Source organism: Pelophylax lessonae, assembly GCF_965119305.1.
Source record: "Pelophylax lessonae genome assembly, chromosome: 4".
Taxonomy (NCBI): Eukaryota; Metazoa; Chordata; class Amphibia; order Anura; family Ranidae; genus Pelophylax; species Pelophylax lessonae.
In genome coordinates this window covers 429,662,974-429,681,617 of record NC_138771.1, presented here as the reverse complement: position 1 = coordinate 429,681,617, position 18,644 = coordinate 429,662,974, and the positions used below count along the sequence as shown (strand labels likewise).

The window sequence follows — 18,644 nt, the reverse complement described above, 5'->3', positions numbered from 1 at the left end:
AATTAAAAATTAAAAAAAAAAAATGTCTTTGGATTTAGTGTCTGGGGGGGGGGGGGGGTCTAAAAGGTGTACCTGTGAAGTTTCAGCTCTGTAGCATGCCCAGAACCAGAAAAAAAAGATCATATAGTTATAAAAAGGAGGGTTCCCACCATCCCTGCTCTAATGAAAAATTATCTTTTTTTCTGGTTCTGGACATGCTACAGAGCTGAAACTTCACAGGTACACTTTTTAGACCCCCCCCCCCCCCCAGACACTAAATCACACACAAAAAAAAAGTTCTTAAAATTTGTCATTTTTGATAGAGAGCCAATTATTGAAAAAATAAAAAAATAAAAAAAACTTAAAAAAAAAAACTTAAAAAAAAAAAAATGTCTTTGGATTTATTGTCTGGGGGGTCTAAAAAGTGTACCTGTGAAGTTTCAGCTCTGTAGCATGTCCAGAGTTAGGGTTAGGGCTAGGGTTAGGGTCAGGGCTAAGGTTAGGGTTATTTTTAGTGCTTAGGGTTAGAGGGTTAGGGTTAGAGGGGTAGGGGTAGGGCTACTAACTCTAACCCTAAGTATCTCACCGTAACCCTAACCCTATCCCCTAACACTAAACCTAACCCTAACCCTCTAACCATAACCCTAACCCTCTAACCTTAACCCTAACCCTCTAAGCCTTGCCATAAAAATAACCCTAACCCTAGCCCTAGCCCTAACCCTAATTGGTAATTTTTTTCTGGTTCCGGACATGCTACAGAGCTGAAACTTCACAGGTTATTTTTTTTTTAATTTTTCCAATAATTGGCTCTCTATCAAAAAATGACAATTTTTAAAAACTTTTTTTGTGTGATTCAGTGTCTGGGGGTCTAAAAAGTGTACCTGTGAAGTTTCAGCTCTGTAGCATGTCCAGAACCAGAAAAAAATTTAGAATTAGCGTTAGGGCTAGGGTTAGGGTTAGGGCTAGGGTTAGGGTTATTTTTAGTGCTTAGGGTTAGACGGTTAGGGTTAGAGGCGTAGGGGTAGGGTTACTAACTCTAACCCTAAGTATCTCACCGTAACCCTAACCCTAGCCCCTAACACTAAACCTAACCCTAACCCTTAAAGCCCAGTTCCTGTCCCATTTTGGTTGGTTCTGGTCTGTTTGCGGTTGTTTGCGGTGCGTTAAACGGGGAGTTTGGTCTGTCTCTGTGAAGCGGGCGTAACCCTTACACTACCTGATCGATACAACATCATACCTGATCGAATAAACACACTGGATGTTTTAAAGCACGTTATTCCAAACAATTTAGGAATGTTAGGTGATTTATGCCCTTTATGGAATAAAACCCGACTCTGCGTCAACTACATAATTTTCCATGGGAGTTTTGCCATGGATCCCCCTCCGGCATGCCACAGTCCAGGTGTTAGTCCCCTTGAAACAACTTTTCCATCATTATTGTGGCCAGAAAGAGTCCCTGTGGGTTTTAAAATTCGCCTGCCTATTGAAGTCTATGGTGGTTCGCCCGGTTCGCGAACATTCGCCGATGTTCGCGTTCGCCGTTCGTGAACGGCAAATTTTAGGTTCGTGACATCACTAGCGACTGTGTCTATTTAGCCTCTGTTACTGCATCCACTTCTAAGGGTTGACTGCATCTCATTTCCGAGTTCGATGCACATGCAGCAAAAAAGCAGCTCAGCACAGAGGACTGATTTCAGCTCCCATCTGAATGAGCCCTTGGTGGGCACTGGAGGTGTCAGTGACTGCTTTGTCTGATTGCTAGTATTTTTACAGTGTTGGCTGCTAGTTGTCAAAGGGAGAAAGTAGATTATTGTACCCTCAACACAAAGCATCATTTTATTTTTCTGTTTCATTGTTTTTTTTTTTTTACAATAACAAAGGGAATGTAAAGATATAACAAGGAATACGTATCTTCAACAAATGCCCAATACATATTAATGGGCTAAAGACCCACAAACATACGAAAAAGGAGTTTTCTTCTTTTTTTTTTTTTTTTTTTTAAAGAAAATAAAAGTCTTCTCAATCTGTATTAATCATACTAGTTTTCTGGGCTATCTCCAAAAATTGTGTAAACTCTTGATGTCACATGAATAGGGCACATCACAAGCTCATTATACAATAAAAAAACTAAACAACTGTGTGTTGTGTTTCCGACCTCATGGACGACCCACAACCATCTACAGGCTGGGGGTGCACCCGACCATAATCTCTTACATTCGCTGGAGGGGGCCCACCCCTCAAGGAGGAGAGAGACACCCCCACGTCCCTTGATAAACAGTGTTCAGTTTTTAAGGGGGTATTTCCTTATCTAGGTTTAAACAGGACAGTCGGGAAGATCCAAAAAAGGGGATATCAAAGATTAAGAAAAGAAAAGGAGGAGAGGGTAAAGATTAAGGGGGGGGGGGGAGTAGGATAAGACCTCGCTCTCCGAATCTCATCATCCTGGAACTGTTTTAGTTAGTTATGGATCGAGGATCTCCAGTTAGGTATCTGACCCATGGTTCCCACACTTTCTCGAATATCTTCATTTTATCATTTAAGTTCGCTGACATGCGTTCATTGATCATAATCCAGTAGAGCTTATGCTTAAGCTGTTCAAATGGCAAGAATAGGGATTTCCAAGATTTTGCTATTATAATTTTGCTGAGGGAAATATAAAGTTTATGAGTTGTCTCTGTCCTCTCGAGGCTGTCTCCACCTTGCACCCCAGCAGATACTGTTTTGAGGATTTGGCCAGATTTACTCGGGTGAGAGTGTAGATTAAATGATACACTCTAATCCCATAACGCCTCACTTTAATGCATTGCCACCATATATGGTACATCGTCCCATCTTGTCCACAGCCAGGGAAACATCATCCCTCTACCAAACCACGATGGAGGGTGGACAACCATCTGTCCATGTCAGCTGTTAGGAGTTTGAAAAGTGCAGGATAAATCTTGGAGTATAATGTGCGCAAGGATGGTGTCAGACTAATGCCTAGATATGGAAGTGCCTCAGAGTGGCAAATAAAATTGTATGATTGTTTGAGGGCAGAACGCGTGCTTTCCTCTAGAGAGATATTCATGGCCTGTGATTTGTCTTGGTTAGTTTTAAGACCAGAAATCATTGTAAATAATTTGAGTAATAAGTACAGGTTGGGAAGGGGCGTGATAGGTGACGAGATCTTCATCAGCATGTTGTCTGCATAGAGGACACATTTATGTTCTCTATTGCCTCATTCTATACCTCTAATTTCAATGGAAGTGCATATTTTCATTGCAAGTGGCTCTAAAGCTAGATCGAAAAGTAGCAGTGATAAAGAGCAGCCCTGACGAGAACCCCTTTGGAGAGATGAGATTCAAGGAGTAACCCTTTATCATTAAGGAAGCCGTAGGGGAAATATATATAGGATCCGGAGAACTGAGAGAAATCGCAATCCAAGCCCAAATCGTATTAGAACATAAAAAAGTTAGTCCCACGATAAGGAATCAAAAGCCTTATGTATATCTAAGGACAATAACATTCCCCTTCTAGGTCCCCTCTTTTCCCAGTTAGATTGCATTGCTGAGATGATGTCTATGACTCTTCTGGTTTGGTCTGACATTTGACAGCCTGGGACAAACCCTGCCTGGTCTGGGTGGATATATTGCACAAGAAAAGAACACAATCTAGCTGCCATCATTTTGGACAGGAATTTTAGGTCAGTATTTATCAAGGAGATTGGGCAGTAGTTCTCGTAAGTCCCATTATCCTTCTCAGATTTTAGAATCACATGTATGTACGCCGCATTCTCCTGAACTGGAAGGTTTTTACTCTGTCGGATTGTGTTAAAAAAAGCACACAGATGTGGGGTCAAAATCTCTTAGAATTTTTGGTAATATTGGCCTGTAAACCTGTCTGGACCAGAAGCTTTGGAGAGATTTAAACTTTTAATAGCCTGACTGATTTCCAACTTCGAGAATTCCTCATCCATGAGATCCATATTAGCTTGTGTCAATTTAGGTATGGAGATATTGCTGAAAAAATTGGCAGCTACGTCCTGACGGAACTGTGGTGTTTTATTATACAATGTAGAATAGAAATCTGTAAATTCTTTTAAAATCAAGTTAGGGTTTTGGGTCTTATTTCCGTTATCCAACGTATGCGCTTCTCCGCCTGAGGGGTAAGACAAATTTAATGTTAGTCTTGCCATATCTTTTTTATGTCTGATATGTATGTGAGGAGAAGCCCGTTGTTCAGACAATAGATCATTCAAATCCAACTCCTGTGCAATCATACTCTCATGATCTTGCTTGATCCTGGCTGCTATCTGTATAAACTTACCACGGAGGGTACCCTATTGGACCACCCAATTGATAATAGGGGACGTAGCCAATAATGGATTCTCGCGGAAGAACTTTGTCTTTCCGTTTCTATTTCTTTAACGACTAGTAGGTAATTTAAGAGAGTTGCATTAGGGCGCTACAGGGAGGGACGCGGTTTCTTCCACAGGTCTGATAGGGATATCTGGACCGGTGAGTGGTCTGACCATGGAGTTACTAGGATTTTGGCTAATTTCATGTATGATGCCAATGTGGAACTTATAAAAATAGGATCTATCCATGAATAAGTACTATGTACATATGAATAGTAGGTGTAATGTTTGTTAGAACGATTAAGTTCCCTCCAAGCATCAATTAGGTCACAGTTATGTAGTAACCGTGCAAGTTTACTGCCTTTTTTAGGTAAGTGCCAAGTCTAGATTTATTAGGGATTGATTTGTCTATATCTGCTCCAAAGGTAAGTTACTATCTCCCCCCAGTATCACCTGACCTTGCACCTTTGGGAGTAGTACTGCTAGCATATTATGAAAAATTCTAGCTGGCCTGAGTTAGGAGTATAATAAGAGATAAAGACCACCCAATGCAATTATATATCTACCCTCCTTATCCTTGACTATAGTGACAGGCGTAAAAGGCACTTTGCGGGAAAAACAGATGGCTACTCCCCATTTTTTCTCAGTACCAGAGGATAGATAGAACTGTGGATACTGCGCAGTGAGCTATCTTGGGGATGAGATCTTAGAGAAGTGAGTCTCCTGTAACATTAAGGTATCTGCTCTCTGTTTGAAATGGTAGAGTTAAGCCTTGACTCTCTTAGAAGGAGAATTAAATCCTTGCCATTGCATGTGACGTTAGAGTACCTAGTTGAATATACCGCTGACATTGGGATTTGTCAGAGCACGCTCACCTGATAATGGATGTAGTAGCTCCAAATTCCAATGAAATCAGAACCAGGCCGATCCAAGATCCAGGAATGATGTGGTGAGATCAGAGCACAAGGTCAAAATCTGAGAAAAAGAGAAAAATAAAGAGGGATTAGTAAGAAGTCGTAGGAAAGTGCCAGGTTGGAAGCCCGACACTATAAACAAATTACAAATCATTAAATTATAATCAGTAGTGAGACAAAGCTCTTCCCAGGTCCCATTCCTGGGGAATCCATCGTGAGGATGTCCCCATCGAAAGATAGGAGCAAGGTCACTAGAGTGGCTTGCGGTTTCACCCTAGCTGCAAATTGGCATTGCCGTAAATGGACAGGTGGTTGTAAAAAACAAACATGAACTAGAAATGTGTGAAATTCCACAACCTAGTTTCTCAGGCCACTACCACAACCATTAAATTCCAGGTTGTAGGCAGCGGACCAAGCCCCCCGGCTGCTAGGTTAATAAATAATAATAAAGTACTGCTATAATATAGTAGTTTGCTGTTTCACTCAAACTAAATAACAGAATTTCAGTATATTGATCAGGCACTATAAGAAACAATTAGCAATCCTTGATGTAGTATATGTAGCCGTAAAGCTTCCTTGGCCACCGTTGCATCCCAGAAACCTCTTGACACCGAGGGTGAGCCAAGCTGCTCAACTACTGGGCAAAAAAAAATACCCCTATAGACCTGGAAAAATTAGAGTACCCTCTAAGAATTGATAGATCAGTCAGTAGTTGTGGAACAAGACCAAAACATTGAAACGTCCGTCAAACTAATGAAACATGTCACTGCAACTTTGGGTCAGAACATGCTCTCCACAGGAGCAGTTTTGTCCAGGGCAAAAAGATGATCAATGTTCCCATCTTCCTTTCACCCTTTTCCTTCTGTCCAATAAAAGACAGCAAAAAAAGTAGAACAAAAGATGAGGAAAGTTAGCTACAAATCAGGTATTCGGTGGATTCTTCCTGGTTGACAGAGAGCGCTGTGAGGACCAAATCGGAGACAAGGGACGATTTGCTTGACGCGGAGAAGATGTCTGCGAATCTCTTAATATAATACCCAATTCCAGTAGCAAATCTTTGCCATCATGGTAGGTAGAAAAGGAATGGGTTTTACCTCGGTATGTAAATGAGAGCCAAAATGGTAAAGACCATCTATATTTTGTTTGACGATTCACAAACTGTTGTAAAAGGGGCTTCAGATTTCGGCGCTTCTACACTGTGGAAGAGGCCAGATCTGCAAATAACTGGATTTGTGATCCAAATGTTGTGAGATCCTGGCGATTCCTGGCTGCAAGCATCAACTTTTCTTTGATCTTATAGTAATGTGGCTTTACTATTATATCTCGTGGTACTCCATCCGGTCTGGGAGCCATCAAGGCCCTATGGACCCTAAGCACTTCCAACTGATGAGGGGAAATGTACGGAATTAGCGCTTTCATAAGAACATGTTCTTCCAGATCTGTGTGCTTTTCTGGTAGGCCTCGGACACACACATTATAGCAGCGTGACCTGTTTTCTAGGTCTAATATTTTAGCGTATGCCTCCTCCAACCGCTCGTGTAACTCAGTGATGCTTCTAGTGTTCTGGTTAACTCTTGCTAGTGACCCATCTACCTTGGTTTCAATTGTGTCTAGCCTGCTCCCAAAACTTTATATATCTTGCTTGATGTCATTAGTAATAATAGAGCAAGCTTTAGAAAGTTCCTGTTGAAGCATAGTGGAAAAGCGTGCCAGCAGCACTGCATCCCCTGCATATAGAACTGGATTAGGTGAGGATCCTTCATGAGCAGGGCTAGGCTTACTAAATAGCGAATCTGCCAGATCAGCCATGTTTCTGTCCATTGAGAACCCCAGGGAGCCTGCAGACTCTGATCATTCCAGGGGAGTTGTGAGAGATGGAGGCTGGGAGAGAGATTCACCCTGAGGGTCCCTATCATGCTCCTCTGATGACTGTGAGGAGAAGGGATTGTAAAGGCAGAAGGTTATTTTTAATCTTATTGCATTCTATGCATTAGGATAAAAAAACCTTCTGTGCGCAACAGGCCCCCTCAGCCCCCCTAATACTTACCTGAGTGCATCTCTATCCAGGATTGTTGCAGGACTGTCTCAGCTGCCCTGGACTCCCCTCCTCATTGGCTAAGACACAATTGACTCCAACTTCTGTCAAAGTCAGTCAGCCAATCAGGAGAGAGAGGGGGCGGAGGTGGGTCGTTGCTCCCAGTCTGAATGGACACACGGAGTTGTGACTCGGCTCAGGTGCCCCCATAGCCAGCTGCCTGCTGTGGGGGCAGTCAACAGGAGGGAGGGGCCAGGGGCACAGAAGAGGGGCCCGAGAAGAAGGGAATCCGGGCCACTTGCGACTTTACAAAAGGAGACTTTACAATCACTTTAAACTTTTTTTTTCATCAGTGAATGTATAGCTTTTTATACAATTTATATATGATAATTTATTCTCAAATACACATTTTTTTGCACAGTGTACCTGTGGCATTGATGTAACAGAGTATTGTTTTGGTTTTTGTTTGCACTGGTCCAAATCTTTTGGTGGAGGTGGAATTATGGTGTGGGGTTGATTTTCAGGGGTTGGGCTTGGCCCCTTAGTTCCAGTGAAGGGAACTCTTAAGACGTCAGCATACCAAGACATTTTGGACAATTTCAAGCTTCCAACTTTGTAGGAACAGTTTAGGGATGGCCCCTTCCTAATCTAACATGACTGCATACCAGTGCTTAAAGCAAGGTCCATAAAGACATGGATGAGTGAGTTTGGGGTGGAAGAACTTTGCTGGTCCTGACCTCAACCCGATAGAACACCTTTGGGATGAATTAGAGTGGAGACTGCGAGCCAGGCCTTCTCGTCCAACATCATTTCCTTAACCTTAAAAATGTGCTTCTGGAAGAATGGTCAAACATTTCCATAGACACACCCATAAACCTTGTGGACAGCCTTCCCAGAAGAGTTGAAGTTGTTATAGCAGCAAAGGGTGGGCCAACTCAATATTGAACCCTACAGACTAAGACTGGGATACCATTAAAGTTCATGTGTGTGTAAAGGCAGACGCCCCAATACTTCTGACAATATAGTGTATTACCAGTGTCTTCTTCTCTTGAATACTGTGTTGGTAGAAGCGGAAGTATTATTTTTTTTTTTTCGCCCCTGCTATCAATACCATATTTACACTCATATTCACCTTTTGCTGCTGGTTTTATTGAATAAATGATATTTCTCTTTTGACATACACATCTATGTGCTTGCTAGCAATTCTCTTATGATTGCATACTGAGCTGTGGATGTGCAACTCAGTGTACAATCTCAGCATGCCGTGGGTACCATAAATATTGAACTCCTGTGCACATGCATGGGAGTTATGTCATCCCAGGCCAACTAATCACTATGGCTGAATGCAGTAAATATTAAAAATAAAAGGGAGAAAATATTAGCAGCAGTGAAGGAGCAACAAGGAAAATTGCTGACATAGCAATCCTGGTGGGGGGTACTTTAGGAGATAAGTGTGCCATACTTGCAAATTTTGGCAAGGCCACCCAACATAATATGAATTTTAATTAAGCTTAAAATCAGACTTCAATAAATTAGTTATGAAAGCAAAGCTTTATTTTTTGAGGGCAACTAACTAAAATCTAGTACCAGTCTTACCTCTACTTAAAGCAGAACTCCAGGAATATATATATATATATATATATATATATATATATATATATATTTTTTTTTTTTTTTTTGCAAATATTTTTATTTATTGATTTATGCAAAGAAAGTACAGAAGGATAAATAATACAAACAACAAACAGTAAGGAAAAACCAGAAACAACACCAGAAATACAAAAATAAGAGAATGTCAGCAGTATGGGCATAGCACCAAAACAACAACACTGAGTGATAGCAAAACACCCTCGTAAGTAAGCGAAGGCCGTCACTGCTGCACTTATAGATGTGTAGTAACATCTAGGTACTAGGCAGCTGCGACATAGTAGTAACAGTCAAGTAAACAACCGGAGTTGAACATCTCCTTCCCTGTACACCTATTAAAGTGCAATGTCAGAAGTCGGAATCCATAGAAGGTGAACACAAGAGTGAGATACATCAGCGAGGAGAAGAAAGAAAGAGAGACATAAAGAGAAAAGAGGGAAAGAGAAGAGGACAAAAAAAAAAAGAAAAAAAAAGGGGGAGTGCATAGGATAATAAGGGGAGGGAGTCATACCGATCACCGGATCACAGAACTCAGTAGTTTCTGCCCCCTATCAGAAAGAATAAACATGTTCCATATCAGCCAGGTTTTATCGTATTTTTCCCTATCGTGCTGAGTTGTTAGAATGAGATCTTCCGTTTTATTGATCTCTTCAACCTTACGTACGCAGTGACTGAGAGTCGGGGGAAGTTGTTTTTTCCAGAACAAACTAATGCAGGATTTGGCGGCATTCAAGATATGGCGTAACAAAAATTTCTTGTATTTCTGTACCGGGATGTTAGATAAATGGAGTAGAAAGAAAGCAGGATCATCAGGGATCTTGTAGTCAGTAAAGTCTTTAGCAAGGGTCCAGATAGCCTTCCAGTTGTGAGTGAGTTTCGGGCAAGCCCAAAAAATGTGCAGCAATGTTCCTTGGTCCCTCTGGCATCTCCAACAGAGATCTGTAGTTTGCGGATAGAATTTATGAAGTTGAGTGGGTACATGATACCACCTCATCAGAATCTTATAGTTGGTTTCTTGTATTTTGGTACAGACTGACAACTTCAATGAAAGCAGGGAAATGTTTTGTTTCTGTTGTGTTGTAAAGGTGTGGCCTAGATCCACCCCCCACTTCTGCAGGGCTGGTGGAAAGCACTGCTCCTGCGGGGTAACCAAAAGATTATATGTTTTAGAAAGGGGACGCGGTAGTGAACCCTCACCAGTACAGTACACCTCAAACACCGTGGGAGTACAGAGGTATGCCACCGGATTCGACAGTGTATGTAGATAATGGTGGACCTGTATTGCCTTCCAGAATAGAAGTCGAAAATTACCCTGGTCATCCGTCAACTAGGAGAGTGTTGGCCACTTATTCCCCACTAGGAAATGGGAGGCCTGATGAAGACCTCTTTCCCGCAGGTCTAGAAATGATTGGTGACGTAGGCCAGGAGAGAAAGCTGGATTGCCCAGGATGGGGAACAGGGGCAAGACAGCCGAGGCTATAGATGTATGTGTACATAGAAAGGAAACTATCCTGATAGTTGTACCCACCGTGGGGTGCGTCAGGAGGATGCGTGGCAGAGATAACCTACACCAAGGAGCTCCAGGTAGGAAGACATTTGATAGGGAGTGTTCCAATTGTACCCACAGTTTACAGTATGTTGGCAGTGCCGCCTCCAATCTATCAGCCTGCTCAGGTGAGCTGCCTGATAGTATTTTAACGCATCCGGTAAAGCCAGACCTCCACATAGCTTAGGCCTCATGAGAAGGCTTCGAGGGATACGTGGTTTGCGATGCGCCCATAGAAATTTTGTAAACATAGTGTGAGTCCGTTTGAAAAACTGACAGGGATAGCAATTGGCAAAGCCTGAAATAGATAAAGGAGCTTGGGGAGTATGCACATCTTCAGGAGATTACATCTCTCAAACCAGGTGTGAAGGCCATTATGCCAGGACCCCAGTATGTTAAGAATCTGAAGCAGGAGGGGAGGGAAATTAAGTTTGTAAAGATTGGATAAGTCTGGGGGTATAAGGGTACCTAAATATTTAAGGGCCTTATTAGTTCATTTGAGCCCAAGGCTGGCCTGCAATTGTTGTAGGAGTGCAGAGGAAACCTCAACTCCCATGGCTTCCGATTTACTGAAGTTAATTTTTAGGTTGGAGCAGCGGCCATACAGTTCAAATTAACGGAAAATATTAGGTAGGGAGACAATAAGATTAGTAAGGGGAAAAAGAAGGTCATCTGCGTAGGCCGAGACTTTGCATTGAGTATCACCAATGAGCAAGCAAGTGATGTTAGGGTTAGCACAAATTTTGCAAAGGAAAGGCTCAAGGGTGAGCGTGAAGTGCAGGAGGGATTAAGGGCAGCCCTGTCTTGTCCCATTAGAAATCGTGAAAGGGTCTGACAGAATCCCATTACTTTTCATCTGAGCTGTGGGCTTGGAATAAATTTGCGAAATCCAATTTATCATATCCTCCCCGAGGCCTATATGCCACAATACCGAAAATATAAATCGCCAATTAACACGGTCGAAAGCCTTTTCCGTGTCAGTGTTCAAAAAAATGGAGGGCGTATGGGTCGCACTCACCGCATGTATTAAGTTCAGCACTTTAGTTGTATTATCGCGCATTTCCTGTGAAGGCATAAACCCCACCTGGTCCAAATGGATAAATTGTGGAAGGTGACCCCCGCAATCGTGTCGCTGAGATTTTGGTAAATAGCTTCAGATCCGTGTTCAGGAGAGAAATTGACATGTAACTACTGCAAGCCACAGGGGCCTTGCCCTCTTTGTGGATGAGGGAGATATGCGCTCTCAAAGAGTCTCATGGGAAGGAAGATGATGACCCAAGAGTATTAAATAGGTTCAACATATAGGGGGCCTAGGATGGGTAAAAAAGATTTGGAATACTGTAAAGTAAAGCCGCCAGGACCCGGCTCCTTTCCCAGCTTGAAGGATCCCATTGCTGCCTGTAATTCCTCCATCGTTATTGGGGCCTCCAGGGTCTCGCAGACCTCCGCAGGAAGCCGGGAGAGGTCAGAAGAAGCAATATAATCATCAATCTGGGATTGGGGCAAATTGTGTTCAGGAAGGTTGTACAAGGTAGTGTAGTAACTCCCAAATTTCCTAGCTACATGTTTAGGGAGAGAGATTTTCTGACCAGACTGGGACATCAAATGGGGAATATAGCTGGCTGAGCGCATTTCCCGCACCGAAAGTGCAAGGAGTTTCCCGCATTTGTTTCCCGAGATATAGTGAAGCTTGAGGCACCTCTGAAGATCAGCTTTAGCTTTGTAAAACTGGAAGTCCGTGACAAGCCTGCGGAGCACTAGCAGTTCTCTCTCAACTGTAATATCCTGAGATTGCTTGGGTTTGGACTCCAACCGATGAATTTCTCGAAGTAGGGAGGAAACTTTCTCTGTCCTGACCCTCTTGAGGTGCGCGCTATATTTAATGAGTACTCCGCGAATCACCGCCTTTTGGACCTCCCACAAGATACCCGGTCACTGTCACATGTCTCATTTATTTAAAAATATGATGTCAGTTCCTTAGAGACATCCACCAGAACCTCTGGGGTCTGAAGAAGACTCTCATTAAGTCTCCAGAATCGAGTTGCATGGGCAGGGACCTCTGAGAGAACATAAGTTAATATGATCGGGGCATAAGGAATATATTTTGCATACCTACATTGGACCAGCTTGATTTGAGGTAGGTATCCATAGTTGATATCCAGAGGGTCACTGAGGATGCTAAAAATCACTGAAGTAGTCTACACTACATGTGTGCTTGCTCAGTACCTCTGCCATTCAAAGAATGCCCTTTATTTTTTTTAACAAATATAAGGCATTCTCTGATTAGACATGGAGAGGTCATAGCCATTGCTCTCCACTTTAGACAATCAGAGAATGCCTTGTACTCATTAAAAAAACAAGGTGTTCTGTAAATGGCAGAGGTGCCAAGTGAGCACCAGGAAAGCAAGCAAACCTGTCTGTTACTACGCTTCCTCCTATGATAAATCAGTGCCAGTGTTCTGCCACCATTTCTCTCCATTAATGGAACTTGTAAGCTTAGCCATACCAACCTATGAGTCTATAGAAAATGCTGCAGAGTTCTATATAGAGCTTGTCTTAAAAGCAGTCAGAATGTACCTGGATGATTTTGTAGCTGATGAGTAGCCCAGGTTTTTAATATCCTATGTTATCACTATGAAAGGAAAGCAGTATAGTTGGCAGTAACTTAGCAAGTTCTGACTCCAATTGTTGTAATAGTGACTTATCCCTTGCTGAGACCTATTCCTGGCCTGTATAAGCAGATACAATCACTGCGGACAATCGTTATCAGATAGTTGAACTCACCAGACACCGTTTCTTTCCATCCACGTAAGTTTTATTGCAAGCAGTAGGTATAGCAGACAACAAAATGTAGCATATCATTGAAGATGGTATCTGCAGGTCAAAACATGGTAATGTGTTCCCAGACCCGAGCAGATTGTATTTTTAATGACTGCATGTTTACACGTGGTTTTAGGAGTATTTAAGCAATTGCAAACCCCTGGCAGATGTCAGATGCTCACAGAAGATTGTAGGATAAACAAAGCAAGGTGAAGGGCAGACACCCAGGATTTTCACATCCCAGAAGAAGATACGCTTGTATTAACCACTTCAATGTCAGGCACTTTTACCCCCTTCTGGCCCAATTTTTAGCTTTCGGCGCTGTCGCACTTTGAATGACAATTGCGAGGTAATGCAACACTGTACTCAAACAAAATTTTTATAATTTTGTTTGCACAACTAGAGTTTTCTTCTGTTGGTATTTTATTACCACTTGGTTTTTAATTTTTTGCTAAATTAACAAACAAAGGCTGTACATTTTGAAAAAAAAAAAAGTTTTCTTTGTTTCTCTTATAAAATTTTGCAAATAAGTAATCGTTCTTCATAAATTTAGGCCAAAATGTATTCTGCTACATTTATTTGGTGAAAATAACCCAAATCAGTGTAAATTACTTAATCTGTAAGAAAGTTATAGAGTCCACAAACTATGGTATATATCTGAAAATCGATCATTCCTGATGTACTGACGGCCTATTTCATTTCTTGTGGCCCGAAAATGCCAGGACAGTACAAATACCCCCCAAATTACCTGTTTTTCGAAAGGTACTTAGTAAGAGGCATTGTAAGTTTTTTGAAGTTGTAATTTTTTGTCACAACTTTTTGGAATATGAATTAAAAAAAATGTCCACTTTTTTTTTTTTATACATACTGCCATCAAAGTAGTACAGCATCATCATACAACAGGTGTGATATTGATCAGGGACACTGACTGCTGACAGTACGAAAAAAAAAATGAATTTTTTTTATCACACTGTGCCTAGATCAATATGTTACACTAGGTACATTGTACTACTATAGGGAAGTGATCAGTATTTTTTTTTAATTGCTATAAGCAAGCATTTTATTGCATGTCATTTATTTATTCAGTTTTTGTTGTGATTAGCTGTGATTTACCACAGGTAATCAAATGGGCTGTGATTGTCCTTGTCTGTACTATGTGATCACTGTGACCAATCACAGCTAGCAACACAATTGTACACACTGGATGGCATGAAAGAAAGCCATGTATTGTTTACAATTGAAATGTGATCTGCTATGGATGGTCACAGCAGTCAAATGGTACTGGCAGAGGGCTGGTACACTGACCAGTCATCGGCTGTGTCATCATATAAAGTTCATCCGGATCAACGAAAGTCCCGCCCAGAATGGTATAGCATTACTTGTGGCTCTATTATGTTGTCTGTACTGACTTTTGCACTATTTAACAATGTTGGTGCCTCCTGGAAGTCAAGGGTTAACTCTACTAGACAGGTTTTCTTGGGTTTTTTGTTGGTACGGCCCTCTGCTGGGGGCAACTAAATAAAAGGAGGGAGCCAACTTGAGAATGTGTGGAAAGAAGAGAACAGGAGTTTTTTTTTTTTTGTACTCACCTTCCTGGTGGGAACATGGTTCCAGGACATGGACTAATGGAGGTGCATGCAAGGCGTATCACACTTATGGTTGAAACCAGTGGACAAGAAAGTAGAAGAAGAGAGGCAGTACCAGTGTCTGATTAATGGTCAAGCTAACCAGAAAAGGCTATATTGCCAATGCTGAAGACTACAGCACAAGTGCCTATGTGCATATAGCAGCCAGCTGGTTGGGCTGTTGAGGTGACTTGTCATAGGTAACAGACGGCCCTGGTAGTGAAGAAGCCTGTGTGCTTAGGCTTCTTCTTTAATGATCAGCAACCCAGTTTTGGGTTAGACTTGCGTTATGGGCCATCCTGGCGACCCAGCCTGTGTGTCATGGAGGATAGAATGAGGCCTCATGGGAAGTAAGCATTGGTTCTGAGTCGAGGTTCCTGGAGCTTAAAATTTGTGAAGTCTGGTGCTTGTCACCAACAGCATCAGTTCAGAAATGCTGCATGGAAGGGAGAGAAGTGTAAAGAAGAATATTATTCATAGTATACTATGCATAAAGCTAAAGAGCTGTGCAATGAAATCTAAATAGTTAAACTACTGTCTATGTGGAGAATTTCCGCTCACAGAGAGCGCCGCCTTAATGCTATGTCCGTGCTTCAGCATGTGCCTCTGGCAGCCTCTAGAGGAATAAACATGCACTATTTCTGCCTCCACCTGGGCACCATACACAAACACACACAAACTACAAATTTTTAAATACTTTCATGACACATTAAGAAATTATGCTTCCATAGCATACCAACAAAAATATATGCTCTTTTATTTTGTACTTGCAGCATGCAAACTTTGACATCTTTGTGTAGTTTGTCAATTACATTTGGGTTGATAATATTGTTTGTTTTTTTTTCACTTTTAGCAGGCACAAGCCAACATGGACTGGCACTTTTCACAGGCCCAAAGACCAGGAACCAGTGGGTTAGTAAATATTTTTTATCTGCTCTGTAACTGTGTTTGCATGATAATGTTGTTTTTATATATATACTCTGCCTGGCCAAAAAAAAAAGTCGCCACCGAAAAAAAAGGTCACGCAATCTAATATTTTGTTGGCTTTGATTACGGCACGGATTCGCTGTAGCATTGTTTTGATAAGCTTCTGCAATGTCACAAGATTTATTTACGTCCATTGTTGCATTAATTTTTCACCAAGATCTTGTATTGATGATGGGAGAGTCGAACCACTGTGCAAAGTCTTCTCCAGCACATCCCAAAGATTCTCAATGAGGTTACGTTCTGGACTCTGTGGTGGCCAATCCATGTGTGAAAATTATTTCTCATGCTCCCTGAACCACCCTTTTGAGTCGGATGAATCCTGGCATTGTCATCTGGAATATGCCCATGCCATCAGGGAAGAAAAAAATCCATTGATAGAATAACCTGGTCATTCAGTATATTCAGGTAGTCAGCTGACCTAATTCTTTGGGCACATGCAGTAACTATCCAGTAGGATAGTTACTGCATGCTTCATTTAGATAGTTGCTTAGTTAATTCCAGATGGCGACTTTTCTTTTAATGTGACAACACTGAAGAAATGACACTTTGCTACAATGTAAAGTAGTGAGTGTACAGCTTGTAGAACAGTGTAAATTTGTTGTCCCCTCAAAATAACTCAACACACAGCCAATAATGTCTAAACCGCTTTGAACAAAAGTGAGTACGCCCCAAATTGGGCCCAATTAGCCATTTTCCCTCCCCGGTGTCATGTGACTAGTTACCAATTCAACCTCGGAAGGTTTTACCCCCTTAATAACCAGGCCATTTTTTGCGATTCGGCACTGCGTTACTTTAACGGAAAATTGCGTGGCCGTGCGTCGCTGGACCCAAATACAATTGATGTCCTTTTTTCCCACAAATAGAGCTTTCTTTTGCTGGTATTTGATCACCTCCGCGGTTTTTCAATTTTGCGCTATAAAAAAGAGCGACAATTTTGAAAAAAACGCCATATTTTTTACTTTCTGCTATAAAACATTCCCAATAAATAATTTTAAAAATGTAATTTTTTATCAGTTTAGCCAATCTGCTACATATGTTTGGTAAAAAAAATCCCAAAAAGGGTATTTTAATTGGTTTGCGCAAAAGTTATAGCGTTTAAAAACTACAGGATAGATTTTTGGATTTTTAATTCATGTATTTATTTATTTATTTATTTTATTTGTAAAGGCAGCAATCTGCGATTTTTAGCGGGATTGCGACATTGCAGCAGACAGATCGGACTCCTAACTGACATTTTTTACACTTTTTGGGGACCCTAATACAGAAATCAGTGCTAAATATAGTATGCACTGTTACTGTATAAATTACACTGGCAGAGAAGGGGTTAATACTGGGGGTGATCAAAGGGGTTAAATGTATGCCTAATATGCTTACTGACTGTGTGGGGGGGGGGTGGTTCTGTGACAGGCACAGAGAGATCGCAGTTTCAGCTTAGCTTGTCTGCCTGTCTGACAGAAGATCCGCCTGCTTTGTTTACATAAGCAGGCGGGTCTTCTCTCAGTTTCTTGGATGATCGCGGGAGGGCAGTGGCAATCGCCGCCGCTCCTCCCGCGGTCTGCCTCCCGCTGTGTCTAAACACAGCGGGAGTGCAGCTCTGGTGGCGCGCAAGCGCCACCAAAACCACATGCACTCCAGTCACGTAGTACTATGTAAATGGACACAGCCGAGGCGCCCTGCCACAGTAAAAAGGCGGTGGGCGGGCGGCAAGTGGTTAATGTTACAAGGTCTTAGGTGTGAATGAGGACCAGGTGTGTTAAATGTGGTGTTATCGCTCTCACTCTCTCATACTGGTCACTGGAAGTTCAACATGGCACCTCATGCCAAAGAACCCTACGAGGATCTGAAAAAACAATTGCTGCTCTACATAAAGATGACCTAAGCTATAAGAAGATTGACAAGACCCTGAAACTGAGCTTCAGCACGGTGGCCAAGACCATTCAGGGGTTTAACAGGACAGGTTCCGCTCAGTTGTCCCCCATGGGGGGAATCCGTGCAAGAGAGCAGGGGATAACAAAACCAACCGAAAAACTAGATTCCAATAACAGGGCAGCTGTCCGATCCATATATCTATTTAAGAAAGGACACATACTTTCCACCTTCACTGGCATCCTCCCTTTTACTTGAAGTATGTCCAGAACGACCCTTGCCCTGTATAAAGCGCCGAGAGAGAAATCCTGGGTACTCCCACAGCTGGAGCACTCGTGCTTGAAGTGACACACAGAGCCGAATCAACACATTCCCTCATTAAATTGCCAGCAATACCCCCGACGCTTTGCAGCCGACTGCCCCGAGGTGTTCAGACTGCTGTCTCTGCTTGGAAAAAAGGACGAAGAACGTCATAAGTCGCATCCATAAGCTGATGTTCTTATGATCCCATCGCAAAGACGGTCAGATGGCTTTGCATTGACGAAATTGCTCTGCATGACAAAGCCATACAACACCGCTGTACATCTATGGTCCTTGCTGATGGCATCTAAATAACAAAAGAGAGCTGAACAGTTCTCCGGATGCTTCTTCCCTATCACACTGGCAAAGATGGCAAAGTCCTGCAACCAATTGCTAAAAGTGCACAGGATCAACTGGAACCAAAGCTTCTCCTCATCATTCTTGGATTCCTCAGGCTTCAGCCTGTCAAAGTTTAATTTTTCAAGGGGAGTAACGTAAATATCTCTACATACTCTTATTTCCAATTTTTTTCCCACACCTCCAGCTTGAGATGCGCCCCCAAAGCACACATGCACATTGCATTTCGCTG

The 18,644-nt window shown here is 42.1% G+C and overlaps 1 protein-coding gene across 1 annotated transcript in view; it reads left to right on the top strand.

The window, feature by feature from the left end:
* Positions 1-18,644, top strand: part of LOC309552111 (protocadherin gamma-C5-like) — a 136,445-nt gene that overhangs the window by 97,883 nt on the left and 19,918 nt on the right. Inside the window, exon 2 of the mRNA XM_082252910.1 lies at positions 15,756-15,814. Within this exon, the coding sequence (XP_082109036.1) occupies positions 15,756-15,814 (59 nt within the window). The remainder of the gene's footprint in view (positions 1-15,755; positions 15,815-18,644) is intronic.